The sequence below is a fragment of the Monodelphis domestica genome, chromosome 4, assembly GCF_027887165.1.
Source record: "Monodelphis domestica isolate mMonDom1 chromosome 4, mMonDom1.pri, whole genome shotgun sequence".
In the NCBI taxonomy this organism is placed as follows: domain Eukaryota; kingdom Metazoa; phylum Chordata; class Mammalia; order Didelphimorphia; family Didelphidae; genus Monodelphis; species Monodelphis domestica.
The window spans coordinates 423434839-423461147 of NC_077230.1; the positions used below are offsets into that span (position 1 = coordinate 423434839).

The 26309-nt window shown below is 40.3% G+C and overlaps 1 protein-coding gene across 5 annotated transcripts; it reads left to right on the forward strand.

Moving 5' to 3' along the window:
- The first annotated feature begins 515 nt into the window (after positions 1-515).
- LOC100022442 (zinc finger protein 501-like) lies at positions 516-19596 on the forward strand. 5 transcript variants are annotated; one of them, XM_056796412.1, is made up of 6 exons: positions 516-694; positions 1964-2377; positions 3323-3471; positions 14009-14135; positions 15172-15252; positions 17783-19596. In XM_056796412.1, exons 3-6 carry the CDS (start codon positions 3439-3441, stop codon positions 19105-19107), a joined length of 1566 nt encoding a protein of 521 aa, XP_056652390.1. In that variant the 5' UTR covers positions 516-694; positions 1964-2377; positions 3323-3438; the 3' UTR covers positions 19108-19596. The 5 variants fall into 5 exon arrangements, with proteins under 5 accessions (XP_056652390.1, XP_056652387.1, XP_056652388.1 ...); XM_056796409.1 differs by having other exon boundaries at positions 518-694; positions 2092-2543; XM_056796410.1 differs by lacking the exon at positions 15172-15252 and having other exon boundaries at positions 518-694; positions 2092-2543.
- The last annotated feature ends 6713 nt before the right edge of the window (positions 19597-26309 follow it).

The following is a 26309-nucleotide window of genomic DNA, read 5'->3' on the forward strand; positions in this document are numbered from 1 at the left end:
TGATTAACTAAAGGATTAAAACTGAACAGGTCTGTTACCTTTAACTTTGCAGCTGGCAGTGGGAAAGATGGGAATGGCCCTACAAAGGATGGCGTTTGCCATGGTCCTTGTCTAGGAGCTGTGGCAGACGGTTAGTAACTGGAGGAAAAAACGTCCGTGGACCAGCCTTGTTTGGGCGGACGTGGGGCCAAGCCCAGCACTCTATAGGGACTAGGTAGCCCTGTTGTGGTGTTCCTGTCCCACCTGACAGGATGTTGATAATAGCCTTCCCTGCTCCCCATTCTCTATGAGAAGAGTGAGCTGAGGAGGGGAAGGCCACGTGCAGTGCTGCTGAAATCCCAAACAGGTCGTGTGGTCAGGGTTGGATTATAAAGATATTAGGGGAAAGTGCAATAACTAGAAGTCCCGGGTGGGAACTCCATTTCCTAAGAGACTCCCAAGCAGGATGGGAAGGGGAGGGGTGGTGATGAGAGAGTCCAGAGGAGGGGGCGGAGCCAGTTGCCAATCAGCCAGGCAGGCTGGGAAGGAAGAGGGAATAGGGTCAGCCTCCAGGGGTGGAACAGAGCAGGGGCTTCTGGGAAACGGGAAGTCGAGAGCAACTTCTGTCCCCTGCTCCGGCAACACTTCCAAAGATTTGAGCAGCTTCGCGCATTAGCCGGCCAGAGAGGAACTTGCTCACGGACTAAGTGAACGGGTAATGAATTGCTTTATGAAGTGGTGGAATTAGGGGGGCTGGGAAGGGCCGCCATTCACGAGGAGGCTAGAGGGAAAAGGTGAACGGGGTCTAGAGGCTGAGGGCATGGCTTGTGGGGGAGGGGAGGATGGGATGGGGAGCAGGTAGGTAGGAGAGGAGGAGGGCAGGGTGCATTTTCCCTGTCTCTGGGTTATCGCTCCGAGCCCCAGGCAAAGTGGACCCCCTGGACGGCGGAGAGCTTCGGGTCTCCTTTTTGTAGGGCTTTTGGGCCGGGACCAACTCCTTCCTGCCTGTGCTATCTTGGGGCTCACCCCAAAGTTATGATGGGGGCTGGAAATGATTTACCACAAGAGCAGAACCCAACAACTAAGCCGTGCCTCCATGGCAACCCTGTGAATTTTAGTTGCTATGAACCCATCAGGCTCCTTTACTCGTGGGGAAAGTTTCCCTGGGACTCCTGAGTTATTTCCTGTGAAACGTCCTGACTACAAGGTGCCATTTTCCCAGACCTGTTGGATCCAGCATCCTAGCTCCCCCCCCCCCCCCCCCCCGCCTCTGCTCCACTTCTTTCCCAGCCCTCCGACCTCCTGTCAGGCAGCACAGTCCCAGTCAGCATCATGTCTCTGAGCCTCAGACTTCTGGTTTTCCCTGTGTCAACATGGAATCTAGAAACCCCAAACTTGTAGCCTAGTAAGACCTGATGAATCCCAAGTTTTAGGACCAGCTTGTAAGTTGGAGACCCCAAAACTTGTCCTTGTTCCCTGTTCCCATGAGAATCCACCCTGAGGGGAATCTCTGGCTAGCAGTTTCAGACTAAATAATGGACCCCTTTGTGATACAGTGGGAGAGGCTTCTGGAGACAAGAAGAGTCACTTGGTTCCACCTGACAGGGATTGTCTTTTACCTTAGGATCCATTAAACTTGGGGCTCATCAGATTTTACTAGGCTACAAGTTTGGGGTTTCTAGATTCCATGTTGACACCTGGCAGCCCCATCCCAGAGCTCCCCCATGTTGGAACTGCTCTTGTGACCTCTCTGGACATTCCCTACCCTTGCAACCTTGGAGCTCATCAGATGTGTCACTCTTCCCCAGTTGCCTAGCTTTCCCCTCCCACCCCCCATCCCCAATCCCCACAGGGATACAGAGATTCTAAGACTGAAGATCAGGGTTATTTTAAAAACAAAACAGATTTGCAAAGCTGAAAGTGATCTATAAATGTCAGCTCTTGTTCCAGGAAGTTCCTCCCTGACCTGTTGTCTCCTCCTTAGGGTCTTTTTTGTCCTGGAATCCTGAGCCCAGCTGGGCCTACTGAAGGTGCTTCCACCCTGCTGCTGGCTTCCTGGGTGCAGTGGTCTTTCACTTGTGCTAACATTTACTGGATGCACTGTCCCTGCAGGCTGTCTGGGGCTCACCACTGGGAGGAACCTCTCTGACCCCTAAAGCTCCCAGGAATTCCCTGGGGAGAACTCATCTGACTGGAAAGGAACCCACAGTGTCCTGGAGATCAGGAGAAACTGAGGCCAAAGAGCTGTGGATTTCCAGTTACAAAGGGAGGCAGAACCCCCATTTTCCCCAGAGCTATTTGCTGCCAGCAGATCTTTCTAAGCCCTTGGGGAAAGGAGAAAGACAAGCAGAGATTTTCTGCTCAGAGTCTACTTGGAGGACAGGAGCAAAGGGCTAGGGTGTGTCTGCCTCAGGGCACCTGTGGGGGTGGGTAGGGGAGGCCCTCTGATCCTGACTGAAGCAAGTGGGCTGAGTGGAAATACAGAGGCATTAGTTAGGGATCACTTTGGAGGTCCTGGTGTTCCAGGAGGATGGCTCCCTCCCAGACAAGCTTCTCACCCCCAGGTATCTGCTTTCTAATTACTTCCCAGAGTTGTCCCCATCTCCACAATTACCCTGGTCACACAGACTGTCCAGAGGGATCCAGGAGTCCTGTTTCTTCCAGGGTTCCTGCTCTCAGATTCCATTTTCCAGCCTCCAGACCTACCTCCACTCTGTCAGTTCCATCTTCTTACCCACAACCCCACCTTGGGGGAAGGAACCCAAACTCCTGGGCTTGTGTCCCTGACATTTAGCTTCAGGTCTCCAGTTTCCCTTTAGAGACTGGAAGCCCAAACTCTTCCAGAAGCTGCCCAGGGTGCTCTGCACTACTAATTTGACCTCGGTTCCCAGTCTTCCTACTTTTCTAAGGGTGAGCAGCCAGTGAAGGATCTTGTGACAGGGGCTCCTAAAATGGCAATGAGCATTGTACCTCACCTTGTGAGTTACTGTGCCATGAGGAATGGATGGTCAAAAGCAGGGCCATATCCTCAGAAGCTCCAGAGCCTGACAGGTAGGGACAGACGAGACTTCTAGCCTAGTCTAGTTACTCCTCATTGTCTTATGTTATCAGAGTCAGCTGATTGTTCTTAATTCACTAAGTGAAAAAGGCTCTTCATCCAGGAGGAAATGACATGAAACTTAATGCCATGATTTATAAATTGGTGGGATAAAATCAGTGATTGAGGATGGCCAGGGCTCTGTTCTCATGGGGTAGGGATCAAATTAGTTCTCCCACTCCCCTGAGAGCAGGACAGGGTCCTGGGTAACTCCTGTGGGGCTTCACCCTCTGTAAATCCCTGCAGGCTCAGCTCCTATCCTGGAAGAGGAAGGAAAGGCATCTTTGCCCCTTCTGGGATCCTGCTCCTTCCTAGCTCAGTCTGCTGAGGACCAAGGTCTGGCCCAAGAAGAGGCAGGCAGAATGGCCCCTGGGAAGCCCAGAACCTCCTCCCTGGTAAGTGCAGTCTGCCCACACACTTGACCAACATCAGCCCATCAGGCCATTTCTGTAAACTCAGAAGATTGTCCAGAAGTCAGCAGTACCGTAGGGGTGGATCGTTTCTTTACAAAAATAGGCATAAAGTTGAGTAGACCAATAACAACACTGCCCTGCTCACTTTTCTTTGAAACTGATAAACATTCCCTCCCCCTCCCCCAAATTGCCCCACCCCACCCCACCATAATTTGGTTTCATTACACCTGACTGACAAGGACAGACACTTCACTCATTGGAGTGGATGGAGGGATCATTTCTTTGTTCTTTTTTTGCTTGCCTAGTATCCCCCTGTCCCCACTATGCCCAATTTCTCTCCCTCCCTCCCCTTTGTTTCTTTGGACCAAGTTCTCCCTGTGGTGCCTGAAGGTTCAGGAAGACCCCTTCCCACTGGAGTCTGGTGAGGATAGGCCTGAATCAGAGCTCTGGCAGCTTCCTCAGCTCTTGTCCTTGACTGTGCTGTCATCAGAGCAGAAATTGTCCCCCTGGTGATTCCCCTAAAGACAGAAAAGACACTGGCTATTGATAACAACCTAGAAAGCATCATTAAGACCTTGTTTGAGGAATTGATTAAGGAAAAAGGGCTAGATCAGGTTATGAGCAACGACAATGGATAGGCAGACAGTGCATCTGAAGAAAAGACAGCTAAAGTCACTGATAAGGGAAATGAAGGTGACAAGAACACTGTGTCTGCTAGTGAACTAGAAAAAATCTGTCCATTAAAAGAGGTCACCCAGCTATCCACTACTGCTAATGTGCTACAGTCCAAAATCCATAGACAATTCACCTCATAGGAACTTGAATCTCTAAAAAGACATTTCCTCGAATAGAAAGAACAATCATTCTGATCTCAAAAGGAACTGAAACGTGATTTTAGGATTTTTGATCCTGATTTTGAGGATGTAGAGTTCCTGCTATCCGAACTGTCCAGCCCCCATGAACAAAGACAATTCCTAGAAAAGACAACATCTGATAATCTGATAGTAGCCTTGCTAGTTGGCCCACTGTGGAGCAAAGGGAAGATCTGGACTTTGCAAAGCCTACCAGCATATCCTACCTGAGGAAATGCAGGGAAGATTTACTACAGGTGATAAAACAATGCTGCTCAAAACCAGTTGCTTGGGCTAGGCTTGATAAAATTGTATAGAACGAAAGGGAACATCCTGCCTCATATATTGACTGTTTATCAGAGATGGCAGAATCAATCTTAGGTCTAGAAACAAATAATGAAGAATCTTCAAGCCATGTCTGTAGGCAATTTTTGAGGGGTTGCACACCTAATTTAAAACATTTCTTCAAGCACTATTTCCCTAAGTATGACTCGGTTAGCCTGATAGAATTGCATGACACACCAAGTTACGTGTTTGATAATCAGTCAGAACAAAACAAACAAGTCCAAGATCTAAAAGACAAATTAGAAATGACAGAGAAAAATCTGAAAGAAAAGGAGATAGAAGAGATCAAGGGACTCAACACGATTAAGGCTTTCACAAAATCTAGTTACACAAGACCTAGTTACAAAGTAAAGCCAGTGCAGAAAGAGACTAGAGAATGTTTCTTTTGCCACAAGAAAGGCCACTTGATTAAAAATTGTTTTTTAAAGAAGAAATATGAAGTCAATAACAGCAAGAACACACAAAATTCACAAACTAAGTACAAAAAGTCCACTTGTTGTTCTCATTTCATGTTAAAATCCTCAAAGCAAGCAAATGATTTGCATGAGATGCAAAAAGCCATAAACTCTGTAGCCAAAGCTAAGTACTCAGATATGGTTGGGAAAGAATTATGAAGCCAGGCCTGTAAGATATGTAGTGTGACAAATGGAGATAGAAGAGATGGGGGAAAGAGGCTGCTGGAAATAGTAGACAAAAGAAGAGAAAAAATGAAAATTCAGTGTAAGAAAGTGCTTTTGTGAGTGATAGCCATTGCAGTAAATCAAGAAAAAGGCAGAGAGAGATTAAAGAAATTGATGTTGAAATAAAGGAAATAACATCTCAAATAGTAACTGAGATAAGAGACTTTGCAAAGAGCTGCACAGTAACCACACAGGAAAAAAGTTTAAATGAAATAAAATCTTTATTAGAAAACTTTTTCCTGTGTAGAGTGCGCAATGGGATTGAATTGTGCAAAAGAGAAAGAAAGAAAAAGCCACAAGAACTCAAGCAGAAGTTTGTGACAGCTACAGAGACATATGATTTCAGTTTCGTAAAGGCTATTGTTGCTAAAGAATAAAATACTTTCAAATCATTCACAAAATTGCAGGAAATCCCACCAAATTTGATTAATTTGTACAATAGCTTTATGGCGCATGTACCCTTAGAAAAGACATCTAATGTGAATCCAGAAGCTGACACCTTCCATCCTGCAGTGAGTGATTTAGATAAGACAGAATTAAGTGAAAATGGAGCTGAAATTACTTTTGAAAACAAAAACCCTATTCAAAGTAATGGAGGTGACATAATCGTTAAATTTGAAAAGGGGGATGGAATGGTAGTCTTAGTAACTGCCAGGGATTCAAAAGGCATTCTTGAAGCCGACATTCTAAGTGGCAGAGGGGAATCTGGCCTAAGCAACAGCTATGATTTAGATTCATGTTCCAATGTAGTAGAGAATATAACCTCAAATGTAGATTTCATAGGAAATGAATTAAATCTAAAAGAATTAACTGATCAAAAAATACAACTGGTAGTGGGTAGCAAAGGAATGAACAATGACTCAAGTGAGTGATCTGAAGGAAAGCTATCTGCGGGCGTCCTCTCTCTCCAACCTCCTAACACCAACTGGCGTCTCACTCTCTCCACAGCAAGTGAGCGAATTCCAGAGGCTGTTCCTTACCTCACTTCCTGTGTCTCACAAGTGCCAATGGTTGGCTCTAGCTTGGCTTAGGACAGCCCAGGTGGGAAGTTAGTTATTTCTGATTTGTCATTGACTAGCACATGCCCGTTTAGTGTGGGTGTGCACAATTTTTGGGTGCTAGACCAAGATGGAGACTTTTAAAATTCACAGAATGAAAGCCTAATGAGAACAAAGGAAAGCACATGAGAGTACTTATCAACAGAGTACAGACAAGAGAGCATTGCACATGTTAAGGTAACAACAGGAAAGCACCCCTAAAGCAAATAGTATGGTTCCAGAAAGAAAAGCCAGCACAATAAAAAGAAAAATGCATTTGAGAGCTTAGCAGCCATATAAAAGCCTCTCTATATATTATATACAAAGTCTCTGCCAGCCAGAATAACAGAACAGAAAGAAACAATGTTATTTCAAATGAATACATAATTCTCTAAATTTTATCTCCAAGAAATAATTACAATAACCATACAATAAATCTCTTTGTGGAAAAGCCAAACATCAAAAAGATAAGCAAACTTACCTTATGCACAATGTTCACACCCACCCATGAAGATTTACATATCCAAAGGTTTACTTCCACTCATAAAGAACACATGTACAGCTTACTTTCATGTATGATGATGTACATATGCAAATCTTACTCCCATGTATGAAGATATACACACGTAATGCTTACTTGCACACATGAAGATTTACTAATGAATTCTGACAAGCATTCATGTAGATCTCAGCTTACTTCCATGCAAATGTAAATTTCAATCTTACAGACACTCACGTGTAAAAACCTTAAACACATGCATGTTCGTGTTTGTTCCTGAGTTTGTTCTGGAATGGAAGAACACAAGTCTTCATTCAAAAGTGATAGAATACAGGAGACTGGCATGCTGACCAGATGAAGGACTAGAGATGAAGACAGAGTTATACAATCAACATAAAAGGACATGGAAGGACTTTGAAATTTTGGAATTTTTGATCATGAGGATGTGTAAGAATGCATCATACATGTTAGCATCACATATATTCATGCACATCCTACATAGAAAAGGAAGGTATTTCATGGAATGGGTAAGTATACAACACGCATAGTTGCAAAACAGGAGACACACTGATAAAAATTTCTGTGGAAAATTCATACTGAATAAGATATTTCTTATCTGCATGAGTTTGCACAGAAATGTAGAATGATGTACATGAGTAAATCTGTAATATAGACACAACCCATATACACATGTAAATACTAATTTACTAACATGCTAACTATGTTAGGAAAATTTCTTAATATTCTAATTAATACCATTAGCGACAGCTTAGGGAATTTATTCAAGTCTTAGGGAAGTAGAGACAGATAATAGAACCACTGAAGTATAGAAGTAGATTGCATCATAATTGTAGGTTAGCATTTATTAGTGATAGGAAATTTTCTTAGTTGAATTTATAGACTTTAGGAAATAGGACAGTTGCATGTTCAAAAATGTTATGGAAATTGTTGGAATGGTTTGAAAATTGTTACATGATTTGTTATTATGTAAAAACCATGGTCATGTAAATCCCTGTTACCTAAACCATTTTCTATACCGATTCTTAGCATAGATCTAAGGAGACAAGAATAGCTAAGATAAGTGAAGATTTTTGTTATTTTGGGAAGGTAAAGGTAGGATTTAAGATAATACAGAGTGAAGAATAAATAGCTTGATATATAACTAAGAGGTAAGTATCATTGGAATTTTGCTGGTTGCAAAATTAAGACAAAAACGGGAGTAATTGTAAAAGAGAGAATCTGTAGTGCATGTGAAGGATATCATCTGTCAATCAAAAGGTAACGTTCCATGTCAAATGTTCCCGGGAAAAGACAGTTGGAAGCTAACCCTACAGCTGAACTGAACTACACTCTTGGCTTCTGAGAGAGGAGGGAAGAAGAAGGTTTTGTGTGGCTGAGGGTAGTGGCTGAACCTGAATTGCTAATTGTGTCTCTGGACTTGAATTAATTAAGCTGAGATTATCTGGCTGTTTGGAAAAGAGGAAAGAAGAAAATAATTGTCCTTATATCTCCCTGTTAGACTTTGTGTGTCAGTGGTGACAGAACTGCCATTTCTCTAATATCCTCAAAACCAAGGCTCTTGTATAGATTAGGGAAACCCCATCCGTCTTACCTCATTCTCTATCCTTGTCCTATCTTCCTCAATAAACCTCCTTACTTGAGAAAGGGAGAAAAAGTATCTTCTCTAAACCTCATAGTTTCACCTTGAGTTACATAGAAGGTGGCTAACTAAGAGGGGGGAGGGGAAGGGAGGCAGGAGGGAGAGGATGGAAAAACGGATGGCATTTGAGGGAGGAGGGTAAGCAAAATCTAGATCTAGAAGCCATCTAGTATAGATCTATTAGCCATCTAGTAGTGATCAATAGACACCGTCTGGTAGTATCTCTCTATCTCTAGTATCTCCTTTATTACAACTATCCATTTATTAGAGCAGGTGTGTCTTCTTGCCTCTAAGCTTGGCACTCTTATTAACTACAATACTTAGATGTCCACAGGAAAAATGGAGTGACTTACATTCTTTCAAAATCAGTTTTCTACAATCTTCACAGCAGCCTTAGCAGATTGCTATTTTTACCATACTTCGGGAAACCGAGGCAAACAGACTTTCCAGGAACACAGAGCTAGTAAATGTCTGTGGCTGGCTTGAACTTGGATCTTTATGATCTTCTACCATCTTTTAGCTCCACCCACATTGCAGTCCTGTACCCATCTTCTCACAGCTCCTTCAACATGGAATAGTGCCAATTTTTGTTATTTTTGCCCATTGCAGGGTTGATTTGGTTTGCATTTCTCAAGTCAGTGATGTGGATCATTTTTCTTGGGACCATCAATACTTGACAGTTCTTTTTGAGACTTCTTTATTCATCTCCTTTGATTATTTGTTGAAGAATGGCTATTGATCTGAGCTTTATTCATTGACTTGAATACTATACCCCACTTAGAGAAATCTGATGTCCCCAAATTTTGTTTTTTTCTCCCCCATTTCTACCAATTACTTTCTTATTAAAGGGGCATTGATGTTCTTTGTGTAATAACTTTTCAGTTTCAAGTAATCAGAGTTCTCCAACTGCTTCTGTCTCCCCTCCTTTTGGAGATAATAACTAATAAATCTCTTACCCATTTCTATGAGAATGATGTGATCTGATTCTCTTGTATTTTTTAATACTATGATTTTTATTATTATGGATACATAGGCATATAAAATATGTTGTATAGTGTAGATAAAAATTTCATGTATACTTTAAGGTTGGGTTTTTTTTTTATTATTAATTACTTAATTGAAATTATACATGGGAATTTTTCTACTGGAACATCATAAAACAAAATCTACTCCTGTTCTTGTATGAAGAAAGTCACAGATTTCGATAAGATTCACAGGACACTGATGGGCAAAATTGAAACATCTGAAATGTATCTGACCCCAATGTGTTCTGCTCAGAAATTCTAGAATCAGAGGGTAAAGTAGATGCTGAAAGAATTCACCTATCACCACCAGCACCTCAAAGAGACCCAGAGATGAAAATGAGGAGGCACATCATTGATGAGTTCTTTAGCTCCCAAGTTAAGGAGAAAATACTGCGAGCAATAAGAAAAATGGAACTTAAACACAGTTAGAAGAATAAAACCCATAACAGCCACCACTCTAAAAGGATGCAGGACATGGAATATGGCTTTTTGTAGAGCAAAAATACAGGGCTTCTAATCAAGAATAATGAGAATGATCCAACAAGAATAATCCAGCAAAAATGTGCATATGTATAAAAGATAAAAAATGGATATTTAATTAACAAAGGCAGTTTCACCTATTCCTGGAGAAAAATGCAGAACTCAACAGATTTCATATATAAGAAATATACGAAGGCAATGAAAGACTCATCATTAGCAGCCCCAAAGGTCATAGTGTTTGATTCCTTTATGAGAAAATGTTATGTTTAGCTGCTGGGAATGGCTTTGTTGTGTAAGGGGAAATTTTTGGGTTGTGACTTAATCTAAATTTAATTGGTCGCCAGGGAAAATCCCAAATAAAATATTCAAGTCAGTTTGGAAATTTTATGGTGGTTTAATTAATATAGAGGGAAGGAATTAAGAAGAGAGAGGGAAAGGATATAGGATTTCTCCCGCCTAGACTGTGCCAGGGGTCGTTCAAAGACCTCTGCCACGAGGTCTCTTCAGAAGATTAGAGGCTTGAGGATAGTGTTTTGGAAGGTAAAGGAGAAAAGAATCAGCCTAAACTCCGAGAAAGCTTAGAGAAGACACCTCACCTGAACTAGGTTACTAAGCTTCTCCCAGTAGTGTATCAAGGACTCTCACCACTAAACCCGGACAGTAGCTTCCACCACACCAAGATGCCAAGACGCTCGGCACGCTGCTGCCAGAGCCACCTCTCCACGAAAAGAGGCCGAGAGAGGAAGTGATGCAAAATATATAGACTGTTTTTACATCACTTTCTTGTGCCTCACATGTACCAATGGTAGCTTAAGCTTGACTTAGGACAGCCCAGGGGTCTGTCAGTTGTTTCTGATTTGTCATTTGCTAGGACATGTCTGTCATAGGCCATCCTTCTAAATACTTTATCCATAAGGTAGGGGTGTAGACATTCCTGTTTTTTTAGACTAAGCAGGGTGGAGTAAATCTAAAGTTCACAGTTGTCTAGGTATATGTGCATGGATGAAAGAATGGAGGGCTGGGGAATGGAATGGAATGGAATGGAATGCAAAGAAATGTTAGTGGAATTAGGCCTGGAAGAAGTAGAGCAGAAGGACTCTATGGTATATGGAGGAGAAATGAGCAGAGGAGCTCCCTCAGAGGAGTGCACTTGGGGAGGGCTGCTGGTGTTGGAGGCCTTCTCTCCTCAAACCTGGAATAAAGAGAAAAGAACAAAGGTAAATAAAAGGCGAAAAAATTATTCTTAACATACAGAGAAATAGGAGGGAAGGGGGATGTAATAAAGGAGAGAAAGGGAACCTCCTGCGGTACTGAGGGAATAAGAGCAGGAAAGGTGGTCTAGGAGAAAGGAGGGCAAAGGGATAGGAAAAGGCAGAGAAGGATGGGATTCCTAGTGGAGATTACAAAGTAAGAGGCAGGGGGCTAAAGTGAGGACATAAGGGTAGGAGAAGCTAGAGAAGGGATTTTCAGAATCTAACCCATAATAAAAAGTAGAGGATGAAAAGATAAGATGGAGGTGACGAGTGATGAACCTTTTGAACAAAGTTGAAACCGGGAGAGTTAAAGGAGGGTCATGGGGAAGGGGTATGAATTGGAGACATTAAATCAAAGGAAATTGGACTTCTGAGGAGGGATATGTTAGAAAGAAAAGAAGACAGGGACAAACAGTGAAGAGGAATGGAGTGCATGAAAATGTATGACTAGGACAATTTCCTTTAGTTTAAATGGGATGAATTCACCCTCGGGAAGAAAATGGATAGCAGCAAGGATCAAAAACCAGGCTCTAACTATGTGTGGTTTATAAGAAACACTGAAACTGCGAGACATACATAGCGTGAAGGTATGGGGCTGGTGCAGAATGTACAGTTTCAGCTGATCCAGAGAAGGCAAGGATGGTAGTCCCAAGGTGTGAAAGAGTTGGGGCTAAAATGTATACAACTAAAAGGGATGAACAAGGTAAAGGTATTGATTTCGGGGAGGAGAGCAGGGGGGTTACTATAGATAATGAAGCATTATCATTATTAGACCGATACGCATCAACAGTTGTAGCACCTAAATTTTTAAAGGAAAAACTAAATGGGATACAAATGGAAATAGATTTTTAAAAACCAGTAATGGCAGAGGATTTTAATTTTTCCCTCTCAGAACTAGGTAAGTCTAACCCCCAGAATAAACAAGAAAGCTGTTAAGGAGTTGAACAGAACTATTAAGTATTTAAATATAATAGGTATCTGGAGAGTCCTCATAGATTTGCATGATACTAGTAGTGGATCTAATCCTAAACACACTCATAATCCAAACATATGTTTTGATGGAACAACAGCTTAAAGAACATAAATATTCTGCAAAAATTTTTTTAACTCATCATAATATGGAGTTAATCCTGCATTCCTGAAGGGTTATATGGCTTGATATTACATTGTTAAAGTGTCACTGAATTGTGTTTTAGAAAATGAGATTGGAATATGCATTATCCAGCTGTTCATTGTCATTGACCTTGGCATCTTATTCCTTGGATTAATCCAGGGCATTATTGATAGGGTAACAAATTGTATATATAAAAAATATTCATGGTAGATTTATTTGTAATGAGAAAATAACTGGAAATAAAACATGTAACATTTGGAGAATATTGTTATATTTGAATGTAATGAATGGAATAGATTGTTATATTTGAAAGTATTGGACAATATTATATTATTAGAAATGAGAACTATAAAGAAAATGAGACAATAAATTAAGAAAATAAAAGACAATAAGAGGGGGCATCTGGGTAGCTTAGATGATTGAGGGCCAGGTCTAGAGATGGGAGGTCCTGGATTCAAATCTTACCTCAGACACTTCCTAGCTGTGTGAGACAAGTCACTTCACTCCCATTGCCCAGTCCTTACCATTCTACTTCGGAATCAATACAAGTATTGCTTCTACTGTGGAAAGTAAGGGTTTATTAAAAAAAAGGGGGAGATTGAGAGAGAGGCAGCAAGAATAATATAGAGTATTATTGCATTAAAAAAAACAACAGCCACAAAACCAAAAAGTATGCAAGGAACACAAATTCAAAAGGGACTCCAAAGGAGAAGATATTTATATTTGCACATATATATAATTCACATATTACAAAAATAACTTTAAACTGTAGAATTTGTGGTTTTACACATAATTTTTAATGGAGTTTCTTAAATATTTATTGGTGGTGGTAGTCCCTTGGGATATTTATTTAATTTTTATTTGGCCCTTATCTTTTGTCTTGGAATCAATACTGTATACTGGCTCTAGGGCAGAAGAGTGGTAAGAGCTAGGCAATGGGGGTCCAGTGACGTGCCCAGGTTCACACAGCTGGGGAGTGTCTGAGGCCAGATTTGAACCTAGGACCGCCTGACTCTCAATGCACTGAGCCACCCAGCTGCTCCCCAGATACTTACACTTTATTCATCTTTATGCTTTCATCCAGACAAGCCTGTATTTCAGCTATTCAGTAAACACAGTAGATGTTTTCTTGAACTTTGTTCTCTTTTAAGGGATCACAGCATAGTTCCCCAGAATACCCTGGACTTACAGCTTCTCACAGGATTTTTTAAAAACAGGTCACTTCTAGCAGTTCTGATGGCAAAATTTCACAACACATTCTATTTCTCCTCAAGAGAGCCACATACCTCACAGCTAGAACCCAGGCTTTCTCCCTGATTCCTAGGGAGACACATTCCACAGTAAGACATTTCCCAGCTTTATTTCAAGTGATGACATAAAACCCTTTTCTCAGAATCCAATTGGACTCTCAATGGCTGTGGTTTCTGGTGTTGACTCTGACACTCATGATGGGGGCGGCCTTTGGGCCAATCCCTTCTCTCTGCTTCATTTCCCTGCTACAAGTGGATGGGGGCTGCTCAGTGTCATTCTGAAGTGTCTTTCAGCCCTGTGTCCTATGTCTTTGGATGATATTAGGAATTGGTGACCTTCAAGGATGTGGCTGTGGACTTCACCCGGGAGGAATGGAGCCTCTTAGATGATCCTCAGAAGTTGTTGTACAAGGAGGTCATGCTGGAGAATGCCCACAACCTGCTCTCCGTCGGTAAGGACCACTTTTCTTGGTAAATGAGTCAGCAATCAAGAGGAATATTTTGATTCCCCAGGGAGCATGGCCTGGAGCATTCATCAGTTACTGGGCAGAGAAAAGCTCTGGTCTCCTGGGTCCAAGAGACAATGATCCTACTGCTGCCTGCTTTTCCTATATAAGGGCTTTGCATTGTGCAATAGGAGTTTGGTTCTCTGAAGAAATGCCCCCAAACCCTATCTTCCGATTCCAAACTGATTCCATGATCTCCTTCACAATAAATGGAAACTACAGAAACTGTTTCGGTTGTCCTTCGTACTATCCTGTAGTCCCTGCTTGCATGCCTCTATCTTGGTCAGGAATAACAAATTGGTCAATAAAGAGAATTTTCCAACTAGGGTTTTTTGGGGCTGTCATTAAGAGAATCATCCAAAGAGGCCTGAATGAATAAAACATAAGATTTAAGGAGGTTTCAGAGAGTGTGGAGCAGGGTAGGGGGACAGTTCAGAAGCTGATTTATCTGTCCTTGTTAAGACTCCTGACTGACCTGCCATAATTCACTTTTAGGCCCCTTGAAGCTTTACCTTTTGTATTAGAATCAATAACATGCCATAAGGGCTAGGCGATGGGGGCTATGTGACTCGCCCCTTGTCAAAGAGCGACCAAGTGTCTGTGGCCAGATTTTGACCCATGACCTGTTTCCACACCTAATCCCTATTCACTGGTCCACTTTGGTGCTTGTGTAATATCTGTTTTACCCAGTTTTGGATTTCAGACTTTCTGCCAGAATGGAGCATGACAGCATTGGGGGTGTGGGGGTGGGGAATGAAAGGAGACCAGAGGCATTGGCTGTTTCCCAGAAGACATTGCATTACATGATAACGTGGCACATGCAATTCTAGTTGTGTGCATGCTGTGCACTCATGGGCTTTTATGGACCCTAAAGTAGTGATTCTGGGAATAGAGGCATTCTGGATCTCCATCCCATTTTCTGAAGAGAACTCGGTGACAACTTTGTCTCCATCCCCATCCCTGACTGATTCCCCATGCTCAGGGCTTCCAGTTCCCAGAGAAGATTGGATGTCTTCTTTTGAGCAGGGAGAAGCACCATGGATGCTGGCAGAAGAAGGCCCAGGTGAGTGAGCTGAAAGCAGGTTGATAAGGGGTGTGATTACAAGAAGTATCTGTGTGTTGTACTGAAGCAAGGGCTAAGTTAGGGGGCAAAAAGACCTGACTTGGAATTCTCTTTCAGATATTTTTGAGCTGTGGCTTTCCGGGTGAGTCACTGAACTAGTAAGCCCTGTTTCCCCGCTCTGTAAAATGAAAGGGTTGGATTCCATGGCCTTTCAGCTCCCTTTTAGTAATCAATGTATGATCCTGAAAAAAGTCACTGCTAATGGAATTTGAGACTAGGGGATCCTGAAAGTAAAAAAAGGGGGGTTAGGCTATCCAGGATAAGTACTTTCTTTGAACTTTTGTGATGAGTAGAATTCTGGGATGTTGGGTTCCTGATGAGAAAAATCAGTTTCTGGATTAAGCTGGCAGTAACCAATAAACTGATTTGTCTTTGGCGTCTCTTCGTGATCAAAGAGAATTTTCATTGTATCACTAAATTCAGTTTTGAAGCTCATTACTCAGCCTTCCCTTAGACAACTCCAGATGGTGAATATCAAAAGTGAAGATGGACCATATCTTTTCCATTTCGTACTTGATCCCCTCATAATGGTGAGGAATGTCATGGGATTGCACAGAGTATTTGAATATCCTTACCATTCTGGATGAGCAAATCACATTCAGTCTACTTAAGTTTGATTTCCTGCATTCATTTCAAAGGGAGAATAGAGGACACAGTCACAGTTCACTGACCAGATTTGGCCAAAATTATTTTTGTTTCCTGGGCATGATGGAACTCCTGTTCTCCTAGTTATCCCAGTATTTGAAATTGCTCAGTGGAAGGGAATGAGAGGATTTTCAGGACAAGGAATGAGGAAAAAGCCTTTTAAAATGACAAAGCCCTATTAGAAATGAGTCAGAACCTTATTTAGAAAGATAGAGATGCAAGGCACAGCTCCTGCTTTCACGGAGCTCCCAGTGTGTTGGGACAGAGGCCTTGCAAATCCTATATAGAAACCTTTCATGGAATAGGAAAATGGAAAATGAACAAGAGTGGGATGGCATTAAAGTTAAGGAGGATGGATGAAAGGAATGGACCAGAGCATAATCTCTTATGCCTCAGATAAATAGTGTTGGAATAAATTATGTAATGTCTGATAATATAACAGAAAAAATAAGATTGAAAGCAGTCAATAGGGAAATCACATTATGCATACAAATAAAGTAGATCATGAGATAATGGGAATATTTAGTATATGTATACCCAGTATTAAAATATCTACAAAGAAAGATTTGAAATTGTAGAGATTGAAAGTGGAGATTTTTTACCTAGTTTAGTAGGAAGCCATTTAAAGGATTCGAGATCTTGTCTGAGCTGCTAGAAATTGGGTCAGTCACTCAACAATGACTAATATTCTGACCTAGGTGATTCATGTAATGAGAATATTGTCCCTGACAACATTAAAAGTTTGTTGTGAAGAGACAACGTGTGTGAAGCTCTTCAGAGATTAAATTATCCGTGAATTGAGAACCATGCCTAGAAATGGGAGGTTCTAGGTTCAGTTCTGGCCTCAGACACTTCCCAGCTCTGTGACACTGGTCAAGTCACTTGACCCCTATTGTCTAGCCCTTACCACTCTTCTGCTTTGGAATCAATACGTTGATTCCAAGGTGAAAGATAAGAGTTTTCCAAAATTAATTAATTAAATTATTCTTCAGATTTGAACTGAGGTACTTGAAAAAGATTAATTCTGCTGTTTGTCCTACCCATTACCCATTACCAAGGAATACAAGTTTGATAAGACTTGTTAGCTTGTAGATGGAACCTGGCAAAGTGGGTGAAATAGCTCAGACCCTGGCTCTGTGAACAAAAGGCATTGGGGGGCGGGGGGAGATAGTTTTTGCTGGCCTATGATCATGAAGGACAATTTGTAATTTTTTTGCTATTCTGTCTGACCTTTATAGGACTTTAGTGTTATGAAACTTGTAGTCTTAAGCAAGGGTGTGTGTTTGGGTTTCAGTTCCTGAGGAAGGTCTAGGATCCTGTTTTTTCAAGGGGAATAGGACCTTTCATGTTGTTAAGATTAAAATTTAGGCCAAACTGTGGCAGGTAAAAATTAGTTTCTCTGTCAAGGAGTATTATATTTTATGAGGTTTATTAAGGATTAAGAATTTAAGAAAATACAAGTGAAAAAAGCACGTGCCTAGTTGGGCCGAGAGGCCCATTCAATTTCACTTACATCATGAGAGACACGTCTGCTGGGAAGCAGAAGTAGGAAGAAACCCAGCCATAGGTGGAGACTCTTTAAATAATAATTTGTTCTCGGCCCAGGTGAGAATTCAGGCGAGGTTACAAAGCATCTCAGGAACTAGAGCAAGGACTTCTGGGGATTGAAGTCCTAGGTTCAAATCTCCATTTTTACAATGTTGACTCTAAAGTCTGTCTCATTCTTTTATTTCAGATTAGAGAATAATTTAACATTAGTGTATATATATATATAATATGTATATGTATCCATGAAAGTGTATTTTTTACTACTTATTTCTTTCAGGAGAGGACAGACCTGAAATGAAAAAGGCTTCTACAAAGATAGCTCTTTCTGTGGAAGGACTTCAGACTGTAGAGAAAGCACATGAGTATCCTGAGTGTGGTAATACTTTTAGTGAGAATTCATCCACACCGAGGATCCACACAGGAGAAAAATATTATAAAAATAATGAGTGTGAAAAGTCTTTCCTGCAGAATGGCAATCTTTCTCATCTTCAGAGAATCCACAGTAAGGAGAAAGCTTATCAGGGCAGAAAAGGATTCACACTGAGGTCCAATCTTACTAGACATCAGAGAACCCACTCTGGAGAAAAATCTTATGAATGTAATCAATGTGGAAAAGCATTCAAATACAGCTCAAGACTTGCTATACATCAGATAATCCACACTGGGGAGAAACCTTATAAATGTAATCAGTGTGGAAAGGCATACAAATATAGTTCCAGTCTTCCTAAACATCAGAGAATCCACACTGGGGAGAAACCCTATGAATGTAATCAATGTGGAAAGACATTCAGAATCAGCTCCAAACGTACTATACATCAGAGAATCCACACTGGGGAAAGACCTTATAAATGTAATCAGTGTGGAAAGACATTCACAGATAGTTCCAGTCGTGCTAAACATCAGAGAATCCACACTGGGAAAAAACCTTATATATGTAATCAGTGTGGAAAGGCATTCACACAGAGGTACAATCTTGCTAACCATCAGAAAATCCACTCTGGGAAGAAACCTTATGTTTGTAATCAATGTGGGAAGAAATTCACAGAAAGCTGCTATGTTGCACAACATCAGAGAATTCACACTGGGGAGAAACCATATGAATGTAATCAATGTGGAAAGGCATATGTAAATAGCTCCAGCCTTGCTAAACATCGGAGAATTCACACAGAGGAAAAACCTTTTAAATGTAATCAATGTGGAAAGGCATTCAGATACAGCTATGGTCTTATTACACATCAGAGAATCCACACTGCAGAAAAACCTTATCAATGTAATCAATGTGGAAAGACATTCACATACAGCAGAGCTCTTATTATACATCAGAGAATCCATACTGGGGAGAAACCTTATGAATGTAATCAATGTGGAAAGACATTCAGAGGAAGCTCCAATCTTGCTATACATCAGAGAATCCACACTGGGGAGAAACCTTATGAATGTAATCAATGTGGAAAGACATTCACAGGAAGCTCCAAACTTGCTCAACATCAGAGCATCCACTCTGGGGAGAAACTTTATGAATGTAATCAGTGTAAAAAGACATTTGCATACAAATCCAGTCTTGTAAGACATCAGAGAATCCACTCTGGGGAGAAACCTTAATGAAGGTAATCAATATGGAAAGACATTCCCATGAAGCTCCACTCTTGCACAATATCAGGAAATCCACTCTGAAGGGGAACATTATGAATGTAATCAGTTTGGAAAGACATTCACATACAGATCCAGTCGTGTTCCACATCAGAGATTCCACACTGGGGAGAAATCTCGTGAATGTAATTAATGTGGTGAAACATTCCTCCAGAAGTCTGTCCTTATTTTCCCATTGGAGAATTCTTACTACCTATAAATCTTAGTACTCTTATAAATGAGGAAAGCCACTGAAATGAAAAACAGAGCTTCTAAGTAGATGACTGTCTCTGGAAAATACAGGTCACCCATGAAAGCTTAAATTTTGTTTCTCAATGTGAGTGAATATTGAAATGAGAGAGTGATTTGTACCCAGCCATCAGGTAGTAACATAGCAAAAAGAGGCAATAGAGTTGCTTGTAAATTGGTGGCAGAATAAAGTGCAAAAAAAAGTTATTTTCACGTTCTGAATATTCTCATGTCTTTATTGAAGGAAAGCAACTTTTGTCAGGGATTCCCCTAATGGACTTGGGTTGGAACAGAATCATCCTGTAATGATTCAACCACTATTCAACAGGTAGGAGTCCTTGAAATTTTTGTCTAAATTTTTCCCATGGTGGCTCCTGCTCTGTCTGCCTGAAAGTGGTATCTAAAGCAATTTCATGTAAGAGAATCTGTGCTTCTTGTCTAGTGTAGACATGGCATCTGGACAGTCAAAGGGACTTTCAGGCAACTTCTAGAAGAGATAGTTTTGTTAATACAAATTGATCTTTTCCTGCTGCCTGATCAGCCAAAGGAAAAAAGGTAGAGAATTTACTTTTTTTTTCTGAGAAATTTTCAGGATCCTTAACAAACTGTATTCTCTCTTTGTTTTCCCAACTATCCAGATTGGGTAGGCACATACATAAGAGATACACAAATGGAAGGAAATATTTTTCCCAGTATAAAAAAAAATTATGAATTTGAAAACTAAGTAAAAACTTGATTTGAGGAATTAAATTGGAATAAAGAAGGCTAAGGCTTTTTCCTACCCCTCTCAATTCAGTCTGGGGCCCTGTACATTGTCTGGACTTTCAAAGTGGTGTGGTCCAAGAGGATTCCCTCCTGCTCAGAGTTCTGCAACTCCCTGTTGCAAATTTGGGTCTCTCAGTTAAGGTATGGTTGAGTTTTAGCTGATTGCTGTTGGACCCTGTTACTGAATCTACTGAGAGATCATTTAGATTCATAGGGACTGAACTGCTGGCTCTCTTGCTCCTGAATTTTCAACTCTGAATTGGATGAAAAAATGATAGGGCTAAAAGGTGCAGTGGATTCTCTGTCCTTTACAAAGTGAAACCCCTTAGTTTTGCATCTGGGCATCCTTCTTGGCTTAATGGAAAGCATCTTCCTGAGCAGGAATACTCTGTAATATCCTTCCTGCTTGGATTCTTTTCTTGGTAGGCACAGACCTCCTCCCATCTCCTGCAATTTCTGTCTGTCTGTCTCTCTTCCAACTCCTTCTTTTCCTTTCTCTCTCTCTACCTACACTGCCTTGATCTGAAACCATTCATTGTTCTGCTTTATTGTATTTCCCCATCAACAATCCCTCAAAAATACCCTCAATCTTTCTACTTTTCTTGACTTTTCCTTTACTTTTCTGACTATCCCTAAGTCAGCTTTTAATAACTTGTTTGAGTCTCACATTTCACAGCTGCCATAGGCAAGTTCAATTTTTTTTTCTTTTTCTCTTTAAAAATAAATATAGCAGAGGTGCTTTTAATCTTAGTGACTGGACCCTGAGGCCCCACCTGGGGAAATTTTCCCCCTCTTACAAAAGAACCCAATTAGCAGACCCTGAGAGATGTTGTCTTGTCTCTTAATTAGCTGTGAGGACAAAACCTGGGGAAAATAGTTCTCCAACTGCTCCAACAGAAAATCTACTTTATTTTTCCAAAACCCACCATCTCTAGGGTTAAAAACTTAAGTGAGAACTAAAACCTAGAGACATCAGTCAGGAAGAGTAGTATTAAAGTAACAACAACAACAAACTGGTCCTCTTTACCCTAAGAGGCTTTCACAGCCCAAATAAGGTAAAAAATAATTTATGAAACCTTTTTGACACATGTCCAACTCAAGAAAGCAGCCCAGAAGCTGCTCCTCAGAAGCATGTGATAGAAACACATGATTCTGGCATTTTCACCCTGAGAGGGAAGTCAGCTGCTTCCCGTTGTCCCTCCTATACTTAGCCTATGTAAAAGTTAAAATTTAGGGAACTGAGGCAGTAGAAATTTGTTTGTCTCTGCAAGGAGTTAATCTTTTCCCACCCTCCAACCAAGGAGTTAAATCAAGATATGACTCTCTTAAAGGGACCACACCCTTACCTTTAATTTTCACACCCTGACTTTAACCCCTAGCCAGTAGTGTCATCTACTGACTAAAACCAAAATTATAAGCAATTTAACAAATAAATAAATGAATATATATGTGTATATATATACATAAAATAAAAAGATGCACTACTCTACATGTACATTTTATGGCTTTTGCACAATTAGGAACCTTAAAGGTTTCAGAACGCCTTCTATTCCCTATGTTCTTAGGTAATTTTATTTTTCTATTCCAAAATATTGTGATAAGAAATGCTCCCATACAAAAATTTAAAGCTGAAATGTAGGCAGACATGAAAATCCAATTGGACAATTTCAGATACTTCTTAAATGATCAAATGGCAAATACTGACCCCATCCAAAACATGCCTGATTTTATAAGCCTGTTTCTGAACCACTGAGAGGAAAGTCCTTCCCCTGAAATACAGATGGAAGACTTCTCTCCTATATCTCAACTTCAGAACTACCTCTCATGCTCTGCAACCAATTCCAGCCCAAAGGAAATCTCATCCTTCTAATAAACTTTTTCTTCCCTAAGCTGACTCACCATTACCTAATTCAAATAAATTCCTTTTCTCCTTAAAGGAACTACCTGAAATAGGCTGCAATGAGGATGAAGTGACCCTAAGATAACATATACCTTTTACTCTGCAAGACATGAATGAATTTACATGAAATATATGAAGAAGACCCCTTTGTGGTAATGAAAAAGATAGCTGAAATTTTTTTTTCCAGTATAATCTGTCTTATAAAGACGTTGAAAATCTACTCTAGGCTTTCCTAAAGGAATGTGAGAAAAATAAAATAATTTCTCATGTTTAAATAAAGTCTGGGCACACAATGCAGCACATTGTCCATTGCAGGATCCCAGATGGGACTATAACAACTCTGAAGATTATTTATCATTATCTCATTGTAGGGAGGCCATTTTAACTGCAATGAGAGAGTGCTCTGAAAACATAGATAAATGGACAAAATTTGAAAAACTTTAGCAAAAAGATGGTGAGACACCCTCCAGATTCATGAATAGGCACATTGAGTTTGGGGGTTGGTACCTCGATTTTGATCATTCTAAAACAAATTATATAAGACAAATTAGAAGACACTTTGTCAATAACTCTTGCAAAGTGATCAGGGATTATTTTAGAACTCATTGCCCAAGGTGGCCTGAGATGGATCTTGATGAATTGAGAAAAAAACTGCTGTTTATGTTTCAAAAGGCAACAAAGAAAGAGGAAGAGACTAATGATTTCATGGAGACAGGAAAAAAAAGTGAAATATTTAAAAAATAGGATTGATAAACAGAAAAAAGGGCATGATACTCAACCAATGGCCCTTGGCCCCTCTCCAAGAATCTAACTATTGATCCTTTACCTACCACTTCTCTGAGAAGGAGGGCCATAAAATGAGGGACTGTAGAAATTTATTCAAGGCAATCAAAAACAACATGCAGTTTAATAACTGCAGAAATAACTATAGAAATGACTAGAATAATGATCATAGGAATCACAACTTCAGGACTGATAGAAATAACTATAATGACTATAGGAATAAAACTTTTAGAAATGAAAATTGTAAGAGTAGAAATTGTAAAAATGATAACTCACACCAACTAACCCCTCAACAGTATAACTTACGTGGAACTCGTCCAAAAGATACTGCCAGTCCACATGGGGCAGAAGGTGGTATCTCACTCTAATGTTTTTGCTAATATTAACCCTTTTCAGTTTTGTCTCCCACATAGTAGCAAAGAAGATAGAAGAAGAAATGGATTTTTGAACACAGTACCTCTATGATTGTACAACAGAATAAGCTGTCTATGGAAACCTGCCATTTATTGATAAATGTTATGTGACTATGATTAGTGATTGTGTCTCATTCTAGAAAATGGGATCAAAGAAGGAGTACAGACTTTATCTCTATAGTGCCATAGATGCATGGACATAACCTGAATAGTGCCGAAGAGCACACAGGTCAAAAAAGAAACCAATCCAAGTGGGATTGATGAACTTCTATGCCAATACAAAACAACTTGAACCTAGCGTGCTAGTGTGATACTCGAGATTGTAGCACTTGACATATGTTAAGACACAGGACTCCTTGAACCACACTCCTTGTGAAATAATTTCTATGAAAGTACCTAACAATTGGCTCTTCTGGCTCCCCTATCCCTGAGAAATGATAAAAGATCAGACCAGGGAATGACACTTCCCTTTTACACAAAAATCTAGTCCTTTTTTCTCTCTTATAGTATGGAAACTTCTTTTTTATTCAGAGTTTTTATGTTCATAGTTTTTTATACTTTGATTCTCATGTTGAATTTTATTTCTCCCAAAGTTAATTTTTCTTCTATTTATGTTTCTTGTTTTTCTTCTGATAATTGACTCATACACCCCATAACTCAGTCACTTTTGAGTTGATCCAGATGTTGGTGAACACCCTCTTCAGGGAGAATTACATTATATTTTTATTTAAAAAAAAACAAACCCAAGATTTAAAATTTTGTTTGAGAAAAATTTCAGGAAAAGAAGCTTGCTAACTCCTTAAATCCAGAGAATGAACTGTTTGGAGAGAAATACCTGCAGAAACCTACACTGCATCAAGAAGATCCAGAATGAAATCTGGGTACAATTGATTGAACTGAAGGGGATTGAACATTTATTGTAAATGTACACTTTTATGCCAAAGGGGACTGCCCCCTAATTTGCTTTTTCTCAATGTGCCTATCAAAATACTGGTTTTGCTTTCTCTCTCTTCCATTTCCTGCTTATCTCTATTCTAGTTTCGTCTTAGAAGGTGAAATATTATATACATCTGTAGTTAGAAATTTTTAGGGGTACAAGATGATTATGTTAAATGATCAATGGGGAGTGTAGTTTGATCATCAGGGGGGTTGTGAAGATTAAAATTAACTATCCCCTGATTGTGAAGATTAAAGTTGTAACCCTTGCCTATTTTTAGATTTAATCACCAAAAGTGTAAATACCCTACTTAAAATTTGAGTATGGAGATCTGCCCATTTTTAGATCTAATCACCAAAACTGATTAATCATTAAGTGGGAGGTCTGTTGCCCATGTGTGCAATAGTGGGTGACAAATAAGAATTAAACTAACTGCCCCTGGGCAGTCTTAAAGCAAAGCTTCAACTGTGAAAATTGGTAGATGTGAAATTAGGGAAAGACATGGGAAGTGATGCAAAAGAAGAGTCTTTACAAGGAGCTGTCACTTCCTGTGAGGGACAGTTCTTCATTTTTTGGAAGTGGAGACTGGAGACATTTTTTCATTCTTTGGAGTGGAGGCTGGATCCAAGATCCTGTTCCTGGTGAGGCTGCTCCAAAATCTCTTCCTTTGAACTGACACATGGTGAGTGAAAAGCTGACTCTGAACTGCTGGATTTTCTGAAAAAACTAACCTCAGGAGAGACTTACCTTATCCTCTCTCTCTGATTTTCTTATTTAATAATTTATTTAAGTAATCCAGTCCAACTCTTTTAAAATGAACACTAGGTGCCACCCACCCCATATGAATATTACAAACCAGGGTTGATAATCATTCAGCTATAACCTGTAACTAGCTCATGTTTTTGCCCCATATAGAAGGTAACTAGGAATAATAAGGACTTGTATGAAATTAAGTGTATTAATTGTCATCTTTGTCATTGTATAAATTCTATTCACAGAGACGTTTCAATTATAATTATGTACCAAGAATCGTTTGTATACATCCCAGTGAATCTCCCTGAGGCCTGGGCATCTACATCATCTTTTAGTTTCATACACAAGGCATTCCAGCATATCTTGTACCACACAAAACACTTTGGATTAGTTTTCATCTGAGCTGTAGCAACCATAATTACTCTAATTCCCTCTCGTACCCCCACCTCTATTGCTCTATCCTCTATACAAAGCTATGTATTTCTACCAGAGGTTGTTTAACTCATCTCAGCATTGGCATATGCAGCAAAAGACAGATTTGGCTTATAGGGATGAATTAGATGCTTTAAAGGATGTTTTTGTGTTGGTAAAGAAGTTGAGGTGTTACCTACTAGGATTACTTACCCTCGTCATTCTAATCAAACAGGGCACTGCGCCACACCGCTAAGGGATGATGATGATTCTTTTGGATGGGATAAGGTGGTCCAGCACATATAGGGAGCTTGGGGACACCATAACACTACATTAGGCATTATTCAGCTACAAAAAGAAATGAACAGTCTAGACAATATAGTCTTTGAAGGAGAAGCGGTCAAAGTAGTTCACAACTGGAAAGAGGTCTGGTCTTATCTTCCTTAGATCCAAGGAGTTGGTTTGGCCTCCCAAACAGGGAAGCTTAGTCACAGTCAGAGCTCTAAATTATGTTAATTTGCTCATTTGCAGTCTGTAGAAGAGGATGTCTAAATCAAGCATATATAAAGCAAATGCAGCCCAAAAGTACCTTCTATGAACTCTGAGCTCCTTTAAAAACAAAAAGGGGAAATGAAGGAAACCCAAGCACTGATGAACCCCGAGATCAACAAAATGGTCACACTGGGCTACAGGGAAAGGCCAACGTTCAGCAAGAACCTTATATCTTTGCAAAGGCAATTTTCTTGTGACCTCACGGGCATTTGCAGGGTTAATAAGTACTGAAACCTTTGCTGAAGTCCTTGGTCAGTCTAGTATTGCTCTACAGACTGCTTCAAGTGGTGATTACCCCAGCTCTCCTGATTGTCATTGCAAACAGCTTTGGAATTTACTCATCAGGTGTTCCCCTACAGCTAGATAGTACCCTTTACCAGGAGTTGTCAGACTTGTAGTCTTCCAGATAACT